The 13174-nt window shown below is 36.6% G+C and overlaps 1 protein-coding gene across 2 annotated transcripts in view; it reads right to left on the bottom strand.

The window, feature by feature from the left end:
- Nucleotides 1-13174, bottom strand: part of SLC9A3 (solute carrier family 9 member A3) — a 57036-nt gene that overhangs the window by 16456 nt on the left and 27406 nt on the right. For both annotated transcript variants that reach the window (XM_039712250.1, XM_039712249.1), the window contains exons 3-9: nucleotides 9822-9982; nucleotides 7780-7858; nucleotides 6758-6935; nucleotides 5660-5880; nucleotides 3545-3747; nucleotides 2649-2738; nucleotides 779-849 (exon numbers count right to left, since the gene is read on the bottom strand). In XM_039712250.1, coding sequence (XP_039568184.1) covers nucleotides 779-849; nucleotides 2649-2738; nucleotides 3545-3747; nucleotides 5660-5880; nucleotides 6758-6935; nucleotides 7780-7858; nucleotides 9822-9982 — 1003 coding nt within the window. The remainder of the gene's footprint in view (nucleotides 1-778; nucleotides 850-2648; nucleotides 2739-3544; nucleotides 3748-5659; nucleotides 5881-6757; nucleotides 6936-7779; nucleotides 7859-9821; nucleotides 9983-13174) is intronic.

Genomic DNA, 13174 nt, shown 5'->3' with positions numbered 1-13174 from the left:
ATGTTGAGCCAGCAAGAGGTTAGCAGGTCAAAAGTGTGACTGTTTGAACCTGTGAAATGACCTGACGCCAGGGAGAGAATGGCCTAACTTGAAATAACACTCTTAAGGATGTCCAGATTTAATGTCCTTTTTTCCACATTTATTCATCTAGGTATGGAAGTGTGTCCATCACAATGGTAAATCTTCACATGTACTTTGAAGGAAATGGTTTGTCTTTCAGCTGAGTAATTCTGCTTCTCTCTAGATGAATCAACTATAAACAGAGGAGATGGTTCAGTACTGGTTTCAGACTAATAGGCTGAAACTGTCAGAGCAATTTCAGAACATCCTCTGCCATAACTTTCACAGGTGTTGAACACTTCCTTATAGAGATAGGATAAACAGCTAGCATAGTTGTAGCTGAGGTTTTTTAGTGCCTCCACACATAAACAGTGTTCATGAAATGTAGTAGTACAAAGGAAAATCAACATTAACATTCTAGGTGAAAACTTCTACAAATGGTCAGTTCTCTAATCTTGAGAGAATGACCCCTGTATGTGAACTGAGGCACCTTCAAAGGCATAACCTGAACTATGGAAGAGAAAGGAAATATTCTAATTGTAAGGGGACAAAAATACACTGTTTTGACGTTTGCTGTATTTCCAGTATGTTCAGTATGCAACCTCTTTAACTACATTTAGTATTCTTGCTTTCGCTAAGCTCACAGGCTTGAAAAGTTATAATGTAGAGATAATATTTCCTAGCAGTATTTCAAGATTCTAAATTGCTTACTACTTACTTGTCTCTCAGATAATGATGACCTATTTGTCCAGAAATGTCTTCTATAGCAGAGAGAATGTGATCAAAGGCCTAGAAAAATGAGTGGAATTAATATCTTTGCAGAAATAAAAATCATAATTAGCAAATAGCTCAATTTATTTCAAGTTGTACCAGGTATCTATGCAGAATAATTTTATGGCTGTTATAAATTTTTTTCCCCATTTACAGAAGTATTAACTACTATAAGCTTTTCCTCAAAGGTCCTGAACGTTCTAACCAGTTCTTCATAAATTCAGTAAGTATTCTTGAATTATAAGGGTCTGCACAAGAAGGTACTTAAACCCCCATTTTAACATTCAATTTTAAAACTATTATGGACTCATATTACCATCTCCATTAAGTACATCTGCCACTATTAATGTAGGTGATTATTTCAGTTGAGCAGTTTCCACGGTGATTCTTTTTAGATGTTTCAGGAGTTCATACTCCCCTCAGAGTAGAAGTAAACACCATTCTTTTAATATCTAGGGCAAAATTTCAGAGAGTATAGTACCTGGCTGATAGAAATCTGGAGGCTTATAACTCTTGATTCAAGCAAGGCAGCTGCAGGTACAATTTGTCCTTTTTCTATGTATGGTTTTTAACATTTCACCCTGAGCATTGGAATGATTACTGCAGAATATACAGGTGCTAGGTTTGGATTAGCAGGGCTGACATTTGGCACTGTATCTCTAGTCCTGTGTCCAGTTCTGGGCCCCTCACTTCAGAAAGGACATTGAGGTGCGGAAGCGTGTCCAGAGAAGGGCAACAAAGCTGGGGAAAGGTCTGGAACACAAGTCCTGTGGGAAGCAGCTGGGGGAGCTGAGCTTGTTAAACCTGGAGAAAAGGAGGCTCATTCTCTATAACTACCTGGAAGGATGTAGTAGGCAGGTGGGTGTTTGCCTCTTCTGCCATGTCTCAAGTGAAAGGACAAGAGGAAATGGTCCTCAGTTGTGCCAAGGGAAGTTCAGATTAGATTTCAGAAAAAAAAGTTTTCCCTGAAACAGTGGCAAGCACTGGAATAAGTTGCCCAGGGAGATGGTGGAGTCACTGTCTCTGGAAGTGTTCAAGAGCTGCCTGGGGGATATGATTTAGGGGTGACTATGGTGGTGATATGTTGATGGTTGGACAGGATGTTCTCTCTTCCAACCTTGATGATTCTGTGATGTTTTATAGTCTTCCATCCTTTAACCTATATTTATATTGAAAAGTTATGTTTTCTTTTACTTCATGAAAATTTTATAATGTGGTGTGAAAGACAATTAGAAGAATTTGTGTTTCAAAATATTCTAAAAGGGTAAAGAAATCCTGGGACACAACATTCACACTGAATTAAAACTGTTGTCATTAGTCTGAAATCTCAGTATATAATTATTCTGTACTGGGCAGCTGAGTATTTTTCTACGTGTATATATATGGGGTTGTTTTTTTTTCTATGTAATATCGAAGCTACAAAGCCTGCTTTTATACCTTTTCCAAAAATTAAGTTTTTGAGAAGGAAAAATAAAAATTTTTGGACATGCTTTGCCCTAGCAATTATCAATCATTCTCCTCTTTTAGATGAAGACAAAGAAGCATATTCCATCTGTGCTGTTTCCCCAGTACTCCCAGCCCCATTGAATTCTCAAGTGAAAACCAGAACTTTCACAGGAATATCCTCTCACAGGACTCCAACCAAAGAGAAACAGCAATGTACAAATGACTTCTGAAATGTTTGAAGGATTTTGCTCTTGAAATTTGATAGCCCACTCCCTCACAAAAAAAGACATTTTCACTAACAATTTTGTTTTGTCTTAAGGTGCTCTGTAAAAATGCAAAAGATACAATGAGGTTTTTTTAAAATGTCTTACTCTGCCATGAAGTTTCTCATTCAGTTTTGGGTCTCTGTGTTCAGTTTTCTTCACTTTCAGCCACTGTACCAAAGGTTTGATAGTCAGTCCCTAAGAATTGAAACATGACAATAAATACTTGGAAGTCCTCTTAGACTTTCCTCCAGCTGGTTAAACAGAAATAAAGCACATTTGTGTTTTATTTGGTGGTTCTCATACTTTCTCAGTTGATTTCTATTCCTTCTGGAAGATAAAATAATACAGTACCCTCAGTTCCTATTACAAAGGTTTGAAAAGACAATGGAAAAATATATAATCTATAGGAAAAATATGGTAGTGGAAGAGTAGAAGTGTTTCCTATGCTACTGAATGTGGTATTTTCTCCACAAATAAGGAGTTTGTAAACACAACTGAACTTCCTGTAATACACTTCAGAAAATATTGGAAGCTGCTATCTACTGACATATTTTCATTTATATTACTTTTTTTTCATCCAGAAAGTGCTATTTTGTTTGGATGTTAAATACTTTCTTGTCCCACTGCTTGCTGCTATATTTTAAAACAAGGACTGAGGCTCAGGTAGATCAGCTTAATGACTGTATCTGCCCATTAAAAAGCACTGTTCCCTATAGTTATTCACATGAGGTGAAGGGTGTTTAATCAGATATTAACTTGGCACTATTAATACCAAGCAGCTAAGACTGAACAATTTTTAGCACAGAGGAAATTGTGTTTTGCCCCATGTGGTCCCACATGAAAACATAAAATAGGATCTTTGTTACTAAAATTACAAATTCAATTATGTTTTCAGTTCAGTGAAACAATATGCAACCTTCAGTTGAGAACTGCTTTAAGCATTCAGTACATTTGGGTGACTCCTTCTCCTTGCAAGAAGTGTGCTTGAGAAGTTAAATTACCTGGAATATAACAGTAAAAAACACAACAATGATAGTTGTGCTGACAAACAGGTTTCTGTCTTTCACTTTATCCCCATCCAGAAGTGCAACAAGAGCAAAAGCAACTGCTCCTCGTAATCCACCGTAGGACATCACCACTTGGTCTATTATCTCCAGCTGGACAGTTCTGTAGCGATTAAGAATCCACGTCTGTATAATGACACCTGTAACAAACAAATGTCAGCATGTCTAGAAATACCCTTATGGAACATCAGTATCCCAGCTGTGAGTAACAGAAATGGTGCCACCAGACTGCCTTTATAACAACCTTCACCATCTACTTCTCCCTGTTATCACTGTGTTGCCCACTTGGTGCCTTCTCATTACATCAAACCAAAGGAATTAGGTGAAGCTGCTCCTGTGAGCCAGCAGCTCTTCTGAGAGTGATGCTCTCTGGCACAGGCACTCCAGGGAAGGTTCTGCCATGTGCTGACCTCGGAAATTCTTTAAGAAAGAATAGGTTTTCTAGCACTGTAACCAGTGATATGCATAGGGTCAGTTAACAGAAACAGGTTAAAACAACACTAATTTAGAGAGTAAGTGTCATACCATTCGCAAATCACTGAAAAATACATTTAAGTCATTGTCTTATGAAGGGTTGTTTAGTTATGCTAACACTGTCTCCAGACCTACAGGTGAGATGCTGCCTGCTGCAGGAGACCTAAGGCTCTAGCTATCTCAATGTATCCCAGAAATCCCACCATACAGAGGGAAAACAGCTTCACCACTCCTGTGACTGGCATGGCATGTGTTTCCCACTGCTGCAGGCCAGGGCTGTTAACCAGTGCAAAACAGTTTCTTCTCTTTTTAAAGAACTTTGAACTTGTGCCAAGAGAAGTATCTTGTCACTGTAAGGAGGGCCTCCAGGGGAGGGGACCTTGGAAATGCTACTAATCTGACTCCTCCAGGGAATGAGAACTGCAATTACGTAAGGCCCAATATCATCCTGTATTTAGTAATTTGTCAATGTCCAAGATCAATTACTTTAGTGGGTGCTTATTGTTATTGCTGAATATTTACTATTTACTTATCATGACATCTACTACAGGATTATTAACCACTCATTTGAGGGATACAAAAAGTGTCAAAGACTAGACAGGAAAACTTTAAAAACACCTCAGGCACATTTGCAGTTACTGAGAGGCAGCTAAATGAACAATGCTTGCAGAATATTTAGAAAAGGAGGGCAAGGAGCTGGGCACTTCATTCAGCTCAGGAGCTTCTAGACAGAATAAGAACATAGAATCTAGGAAAACTGCCAGCTAGATAGATGCGTGACCTGTCATTTGAATTTATGTCAAGACAAACAGGCAAATAAGCTGGTTTAATTTATTCCCAGGTGTAAGTACATACACCAAATTGCCATGTGTGTTACTCTCCACAAGTACTTCATTCTACAACTTTTTTGCAATTTTAGCAAAACTACAGCAGAACTACATAGCTGGGCAAATCATCATTGGTATTTTGAAATGTTTGCAAACTTATATAAACCCAGTAAATTGACAGTAGGTAATCCATACCTGCCACAGCCTTATTTACTCAGTTTTTCATCAGTACCTGAGAATTCTTTCTTAAGCCAGAGAACCTGCAATGTAATTATGTATGGTCTGATATCATTGTGTGCCTAAAACCTGAAGTCAACCATAACATTAGCTTAAGACAATCTCTGTAGTGCCAAATTGAAAGAGCTGAAGGAAAGATGCAGCTGACAAGAGTCATATCTTTTGTTAGGCTGCAAATTAAAGAACAAAGTTCATTTTACTGGGACATTTTGCCAATACCATTTGCTGGGTCAACAAAGGTTAGCCACTGAATGATTCGTGTTAACTGCTGGGCTACTCACATCCTCACACATCATCAGAAACTACATCCTGCTACATTTTCAGCATATGACAGAACTTTCTGTAGAGCTTACTCTGCTACTCTAACCCAAATCAAACAATAAATTCAACTGAAATAAATTGAATGTTTTAAAAGGAGCAAACCTACAACTCCAAATATTTTTTGAAGAGAGGGCTAAAAAATATGTGATTGCATCAGCAGTGCAATGGGAGAATAGGAAGGTCACTCTCTTACCAATAACTCTATATACTGAGATGAAGACTAGAGTCAACAGAATAAAAGCCGTATTCCAAGTCCAGATTTTTGGATCCACAGCTGAAATACCCAGGAACATGAAGATAATAGTTTCTGCTCCACTGGCTAGCATTTTCATAGTATATTTTACCGTTGTAGAAGACTGTTCAGATATGTTAGCCTTAACATATTTCTGACAGCAAATGCCACAGAAGGTTATCCTAGAAAAAGAAACAATTGTTCAGAAAATATGTGTTGCAACATTTAATATTATTTCCATCTGTCTGTCACATAGTGATAAAAACCCACTATAAATTCCTAAGAAAAGATACATTCATGAGCACTTGTGGAGTCTACCCTTGGTAAAAACCATATCTCAAACATAAATGCTGATGTGACCTCAAGTGGCCTGAAGACAGCATTTCATTAGAACATAACAGAATGTCATTCTCTTCAGATTACCATACTGCTTTCAATGCGAATTTTTTAATCTTGTTTACATTAGACATAATCTTAAATTAATGATCTTTTGCAGAAAGATTTTCAGAACTGGAATACACTTACTATATCATCTACAAACATGACAAGCAAAACTGAGAAGAAAGGTATGCTGGGAATCAATGGAGACTAAGAGAAGAAAGACCACAGAAGTACTCAAGCCAAAACAGGCAACATTTAGGCAAACCTTAATGGCCAGTCAAGAGAGAGAGAGAAGACAGAGAATAGTGACATTTACACAGTGCCTTAGAAAAATATTGCTTTAGTTTCAAGTTATAGGGAAAGATGCCAGCACAAGTGGACAACTGTTAAGTTTGAAGTGCTGTTAATAACAGAGACGAAAGAGTCATGTCTGTATTTTGCAAAGGAGTTCTCATGTTGCTCAGCAGATACTGGAAAACTTGCATTCCTTTTCAAGGCTGAATGACAGGATTGGCAAACTATAATCTAACATAGTGTGAACATAGTATTATCCAGCATAAACTTAATGAGTGTCATATTCTATAGTTGTCCCATATAATTTAGGTTTTCCTTTCAATGTTTTTAAAAACCATATTCCCTTCTCATCCCCTTTGTAGGAAGTAATAAAAAGAGACTTACGCTAAGATGGCAGAAAGAGAAAGCATCTCTGCTGTGAGGTAGGACAGGTAGGAAATGATAAACACAAATCCAGGTTCAATGATCCTCACGTGCTTGGTGAAACGACTGACCAATGAGAGCAGGAACGCAAAGAAAATGCCAACCAGTGTCCCACCAAGGCTCACCACAAAGAATGACACTGAAAAACAAAACACCTAACACAACTTGAACCATAGAAATATAATGGTTTGAACTATTTCTCTTCCAGAGAGAGGACAGCAAATGACCAGTAAATCACAGAAAAAATTGGAGAACATGTCAAATTCATTTCTAGGCTCCAGGCTTTTGAGCACTTGGTATGTGGATATAGCATTCTGTAGAGAAACAAGGCTGCTTCTGTTAAGCCTCACCACTTTACTTTTATTCAAACGCACTACATTTCTTTGTACTATTTTTTCCCATGTTCTGTAAACAAATGGTTTTTTAAAAAGCATATTATAGAATATGACAACGTCACTATTGAAACATTTATTCATAAGATAATTTCGTTTCATGCAACACTTGGAATGGGAAATAGTGACTAAATTTTCAGGCAAAATTTCTTGATAGTTAGTAGCAAACATTGCTTGATGGTGATCAGTGATAAGGAGTGCCAATACTTGTATGCAATCTTGACTTTCCTGGAATGCAGGGATAGCACTGGCTGAAATTAAGGAAATGCTATTTTTATTAAATAAAAATATACTAATTTTTTTTCTTTACAAATAAAAGATATTTAGCTGTCAGGTTTGGTGTTCTCAACAAATGAACTCCACATCCATTGAGTCTCCTCAAAAGAAAAGAGATCTGATTGTGTTTCCCAAATATTCAGAAATATTTATTTATTTATTTTCTTAAGACATTTGCCTATGCCATACAAATGTGTGAATATGGGTAATAATGGAAAGAGCTGAAAAATATTGCCAGTAACATAATAAAAATATTTTGTTTAATACACTGTATATATACACCAATTGTGTGATACAGAATTCACTTCTACGCACCTATGCCTTTGAGACATTCAATCCCCGTCACATTCGTTGCACCTATCGCAACAAAAGAGTCAAACACATTGTACAGCACCTGGAAAGAAAAGTAGACTAATTTAATAATTGCTCCTGAACTGAGCCTATTAAAATAAACTCCTTAGGGGCCTCAACATTATGAAGTCTGAAATTGTGTTTGACTGAGGGAAATTCTGTCTGGAGGATGAATTTTATATTTTCTCAAAATAAAAGAAATGCACTGGGCCAAGAAGAAACAAAAATTTAAAAAAAAGAAAAAAAAACACCTCACAGCAATACATTTCTCTCTATGTATAAGAAGCATTGTTACATATAGATGTTTTTCTAAAGCATTTCTTGCTGTAAAATCCAAATATTTGAAAGATTAATTTATTCACATGCATAAGATAAATAAGATACTTGATAAGACAATAATAAAATGCTAATAATAAGATACTGAATTGAAATATGTTGTATATATATAAGTTGAACATAAGAGAGGATATAATAATTGTGCTAAAACTTCTTAAATAATTGAGTAACAGTGATTGAGCTGAAAGTAATGAATTCACCTTATCTATACCAGTGCCTAAGGAGGTTTTTATGAGTATAATTTTTGAGACATGCCAATTTAATCTGCTCTTAACTCCTCCAGTGGTGAATGAGGACTTTACTGTGGCTTTCTCAGTTTTCCTTGTTGCAGTTAAACTTGATAATTCTTATAGTATTCATGCAGTCATGGTATACAGGTTACTTTTTTCTGTAATAATAGTCTTTTACATATTTATGTCTAAAAATGCTATACTCTCCACTTTCTTCCATCTTCCAGCCTTTTCTTTTTCAAGGCAGTAACTCCACTGTTTCAAATTTCCTTATAGGCCATGCTTTCTAGCTCTGGATCATACTTGCTTTTCTGTATTTTCATCAATGAGCAATCAAACTTTCTTTTATTTGTAGACTGTTTGTATTCATTTCACAGTAACAAAATCTCCTTTCCTTCTGAAAGCCAGTGATGTTGACACTTGAGTTCATCAGAGGTTTATTTTAATTCTGGCAGTACCCCAGAAGTACTAATGACACAAATATCCAAGAGCAATTAGGTTTCTCTGGAAGCCATACTATCATTTTCAAACTCATGTGAACAGTTAGGCTGTTGCCATTGACCTTGGAGTGCTTTGCTTCCTTGGCTGCAAAAAGTTAAGTCGCTGGCAGGAGCAGGAATAAGAAATGATCTAAAAGTGAACTGAAGCTGCGCAGCAACTTGTTTGCATAGCATCTTTCTGTCTTAGGACTTCCTGGACCACTAGCACTGCACTACAAAATTATTGACAATTTCATTCAGGGGGAAAAAATTGTGTGAAAAGAAAAGGTGTGTCAATCAAAATAAAAATATCAGTAGAAATCTGGGATTCTTTTATATCTGTTACAGACTTCCTAAATTAAAAAAAAAAGAAGTTTGCAAAAAAAAATCAGAAACTTTATAAAATTTGACACAATTTTATTCCAAATTGACTCTTTGTTATATATCTGTTTGATAAACATGTGATCAAAGTAAAACTAAGGGAGTGGGCATAAAAACTTGGAAGAGTATTCTCTCTCTCTCTCTCTCTCTCTCTCTCTCTCTCTCTCTCTTTCACACTGGCTAAGGTATGCCTATAAATTATGAGCATAACATAAATATGGAGAAAAATGTATGTGAATTAAAAATAACAGCAAAGGAAGGCTTAAAATCCCTGGAACTGATTTCATTAAGTCATGAAAGCCTTACCTAAACAGCAAAGGCAAATAAAACATGCACCCCTGAAACCTGATTTAAAGTGTCCAACTCAGGACTATGTGTTTTATGTCACTTACCACCTCCAAAAAGCTTTCAAGCTCAAACATCTAATGTTTGTAAGCAAGAGAGAAAACACCATGAGCTGCAGTACAGTAGCCCATGAGTAAATACACACAGAGAGTACAGTGTTTCTTTAAAGGGAAAAATGCACTTCAGAAGAAATCCCCTTGAGTTAGGTTGACTTTGGGATATATAATTTACTTACCACAGTTACAGCATCATTCAAAAGAGATTCTCCAAAAACAATGATGAATAGAACTTCATTGACGTGGACTTCTTCAAACACTGCCAGAACAGCTACAGGATCCACAGCAGCAATTAAGCTGCCAAAGAGGAGGAAGTCCAGCAGCCCAGAGTGCAGTTCACCTTCAAAAACAAAACAAAGAAATTATAAGCAGAATAATCTCTGTATTATCAATAGCAATAACAGACTGGGATATTACAGATAATGCCAAATACGGGAAAATAGAGATGCCAAGGTATAAACCAGAACGCGTGTTACAGTGACTGCTGAAAAAGTTCTGCACTGAATCATGTTGTATCCTACAAGTTTTGTTGGATTCAGCATTGGCCTATGTGGATCAAAGTTACTTCTGGGAGAAGGACCAGTACTGGTTTGTTCTTGTGACAAGACAGTTCCAGATCTAAACTAGCTTTCTATTTGTGTGTGGTATGGTTTGTCTAACTTGACCAAATCATCCCAGGATAACTGAGAACTCACAAGATGTTAAGAGGTTCATACCAGCACTTCTGAAGTAAATGTTCCAAAATATTTCATGTCACAGGTCAAATCTCACTTTTGGTCACTAAGAACTGCTACAGTGATATTTAACTGCACTCAGTACAACTGAACACCAATTGCGGCCTCCTTACTTGCTGATAGGTGTGGTTAAGCTACTTGTTCCCAAATTAGGATTCATGAGGCTGTTAAATTGTCTGCAAGTGGACCATAAAAATAGATGAAGGACCAAAATGTACCTCAACATGTTTGTGTTGTAGCCCCTAAGGAATTTTGGCAATGATTTCAAAAGTTTTGAAGCTACAAAACTCTGGTGACAGTGTAACCTGGTATTTTTTTTATCTTAACTTTTAGTTATTACAGTTATTTTGTTCAGTTATGCAAACAGACCAAGACAAGAATTCACTGTCATTTTAAAAGTAGCAGGAAAAGAAAACAGCATAAACACAAAAAATGCTTTTCTCAGCTTCCTAAATATCTAGCAAAATCCACCCTCTTCATGAAATCAAAAGTGGAAACCTAGTCATTTTTTCCTAGGGAAAAGATTTCTGAGCAGTAAAATTCCCTTTGTGTTCATTAATGGATGGAGGAAGCAAGGTTCATTAAGAAGTGATGTTGCCAAAAATTATACGAGGAAGAGCAAAGAAGGAGTAGATTGAGAATTCATTCATTAAAACACAATCCATAGGCCCATGCCCAAAATTATCAGACATGATTTCTACAGGTAAAGAATAAATTAATCTAATTAAATGGTTTTGAAGCATGAGTCAGACAATGACAGTCAGTAGCCATAACCACAGGATCATGGCCACCCCTCTAGAAAGAGCTCTGAAAGGTAATTTTTCAAATTCAAAATGATTTGTGCTTAGAATGTAATTGAAACAGAAACCAGGTTCCAGATAGTTTTGATATACAATGGCATAGGCCTATTTACTCAAGAAAATATATATGGGCAGTCAGAGGCAGGAGTAAACAACACTCTGTTATATGTGACAATGCCCAATGTTCTGGTGGAGCTGCAGATGTATATATTCACTCAGCTTCTATCTGCCAATCAGAGTATCTACAAGGTTTCCATACAGTATGTACAGTTTCCATACATCTTAGTATGGCCCTGAAAACAGAAATTCATAGCTTGCACAGATGTATAACTACTTTATTTTTTCAAGATGATAAATAGTCTTGTTCACACTTGGACCTATGGGGCTGCGAACAAGGACTGAGCCTATCAGTTTTAGCATGCAAGTGGGGTTGAGGCAGTGACCTTAAGTCTGTGCCAAAAATTCTGAGAACAGCCTTGAACCTAAATCTAAGCAATGATTCCATCAAATGTTGTCCTTCTCAGGCAGGCCTAAGGAAGGAACAAGCCCAATGACAATAACTATCAGATATCAGGGTATAATAGAATGTTCAATTTTTATTTGAAAATAAATTGGCTCACTAAGATTGCTTATCTTTTTTATGTGTTACTAATTATAATCATTGGTACATTCTTTGAAGACTTGCAAATCTAGTAAGCAAATATTTGTGGGGAGATTAGGACACGTCTATAATTCCTACAAAACACTGTCAAGAGGCCTGTCATTTCTAAATCAGACTTTCATTTAGAGTAATAATAGCAGTTATTTTCAATTGGTATATGACCATGGCTTCTTCCAGCTCATCAGTGACACCTGACCAAGATATGTTCACTGGGCCCAGTTTAAGACTTTTAGACACACTCAGCATGTTGCAGCTATAACCTAGATTGTACAGGAAAAACTGTTCTAAGCACTAGTCACAACCACAATACTGCAAGTGTTAGCTCTCCAGTGGACAGTGAACAGTTGACTGCAATCAGCAATTACATACTTCTTCCTGTTCTGTGGAAGCAGACTGATATGACTAATGGTTAACAAATAATGTGCTAATCTTTTTATTTCAGTTCTAAAGAAGGATTTCTTCATCATTACCACCTTCTCAATTTTCCTTCTGCAAATTATTATATCTCAAGGGTATTGAATGCCGACAAAGAGCTGCTTTTATGTTTATTTATGTAGGAAATCAATGCAATCCAGTTGGGATTATGCATTCCTGTATTGATGGACAGTACTACAAATCCACTGAATGGCAAATCTAGAATTTGGTTTTAGTTCATTTTAGTTTGGAGTAGATTTAAATTTCTACATTTTAATGATATTACTTTTATCATTATTCATTTCAATTGTAGAATAAATGGAATAGAAATAAATTTAAGCCATGGACCTTCAACGAGAAGGTACTATGAACTCTTCTAGAAACTGAGCAACTCAGCATTCTTCTATCTCCAGCAAGTAACAACAGCAAGGTTTTTCACAGTGTGGTGGTTAGATCTTGTTGACCTCTTGGAAGTCAACACAATAGATTCCATGGATTACTAAGTCTGTGTCATGTAGATATTTTAGACTCCTACTCAGCTTTGCTGGAGAATGACATAGTTTGAATCGGGGACAGCCTTGTCTGGCCTTTTTCACAGCTGGAATTAGAACTCTAGTAGGTCTTCTTGGCAAGGACAGGTCCCCACAGTACACAAATAATGTTCTTTCTAAACATTAAAGTTTGCCAGACATGTCATTTTATTGTTCACCTTTATTAACATCCCCGTATTTCTCTCTTTTTCACAGGTTAGCTCTGACCTGTGGTAGGGGCTGATTTTCCTGTGTAGCTGTAAGCTCAGAGTTCTAGAATGCATTGTCACTAAAAGATTCACATATTGATGAAGTTGAACATATAACCATCAAACCCAGCTTTTGCAGTTAGTCATGAGTTGTTTACAGATTGGGAGGAGAAGAATAATTTTT

The sequence above is a fragment of the Passer montanus genome, unplaced genomic scaffold (genome assembly GCF_014805655.1).
Source record: "Passer montanus isolate IOZ18808 unplaced genomic scaffold, ASM1480565v1 scaffold26, whole genome shotgun sequence".
In the NCBI taxonomy this organism is placed as follows: domain Eukaryota; kingdom Metazoa; phylum Chordata; class Aves; order Passeriformes; family Passeridae; genus Passer; species Passer montanus.
The sequence above is the reverse complement of the archived record's forward strand: the minus strand, read 5'-3'. Positions and strand labels throughout refer to the sequence as shown.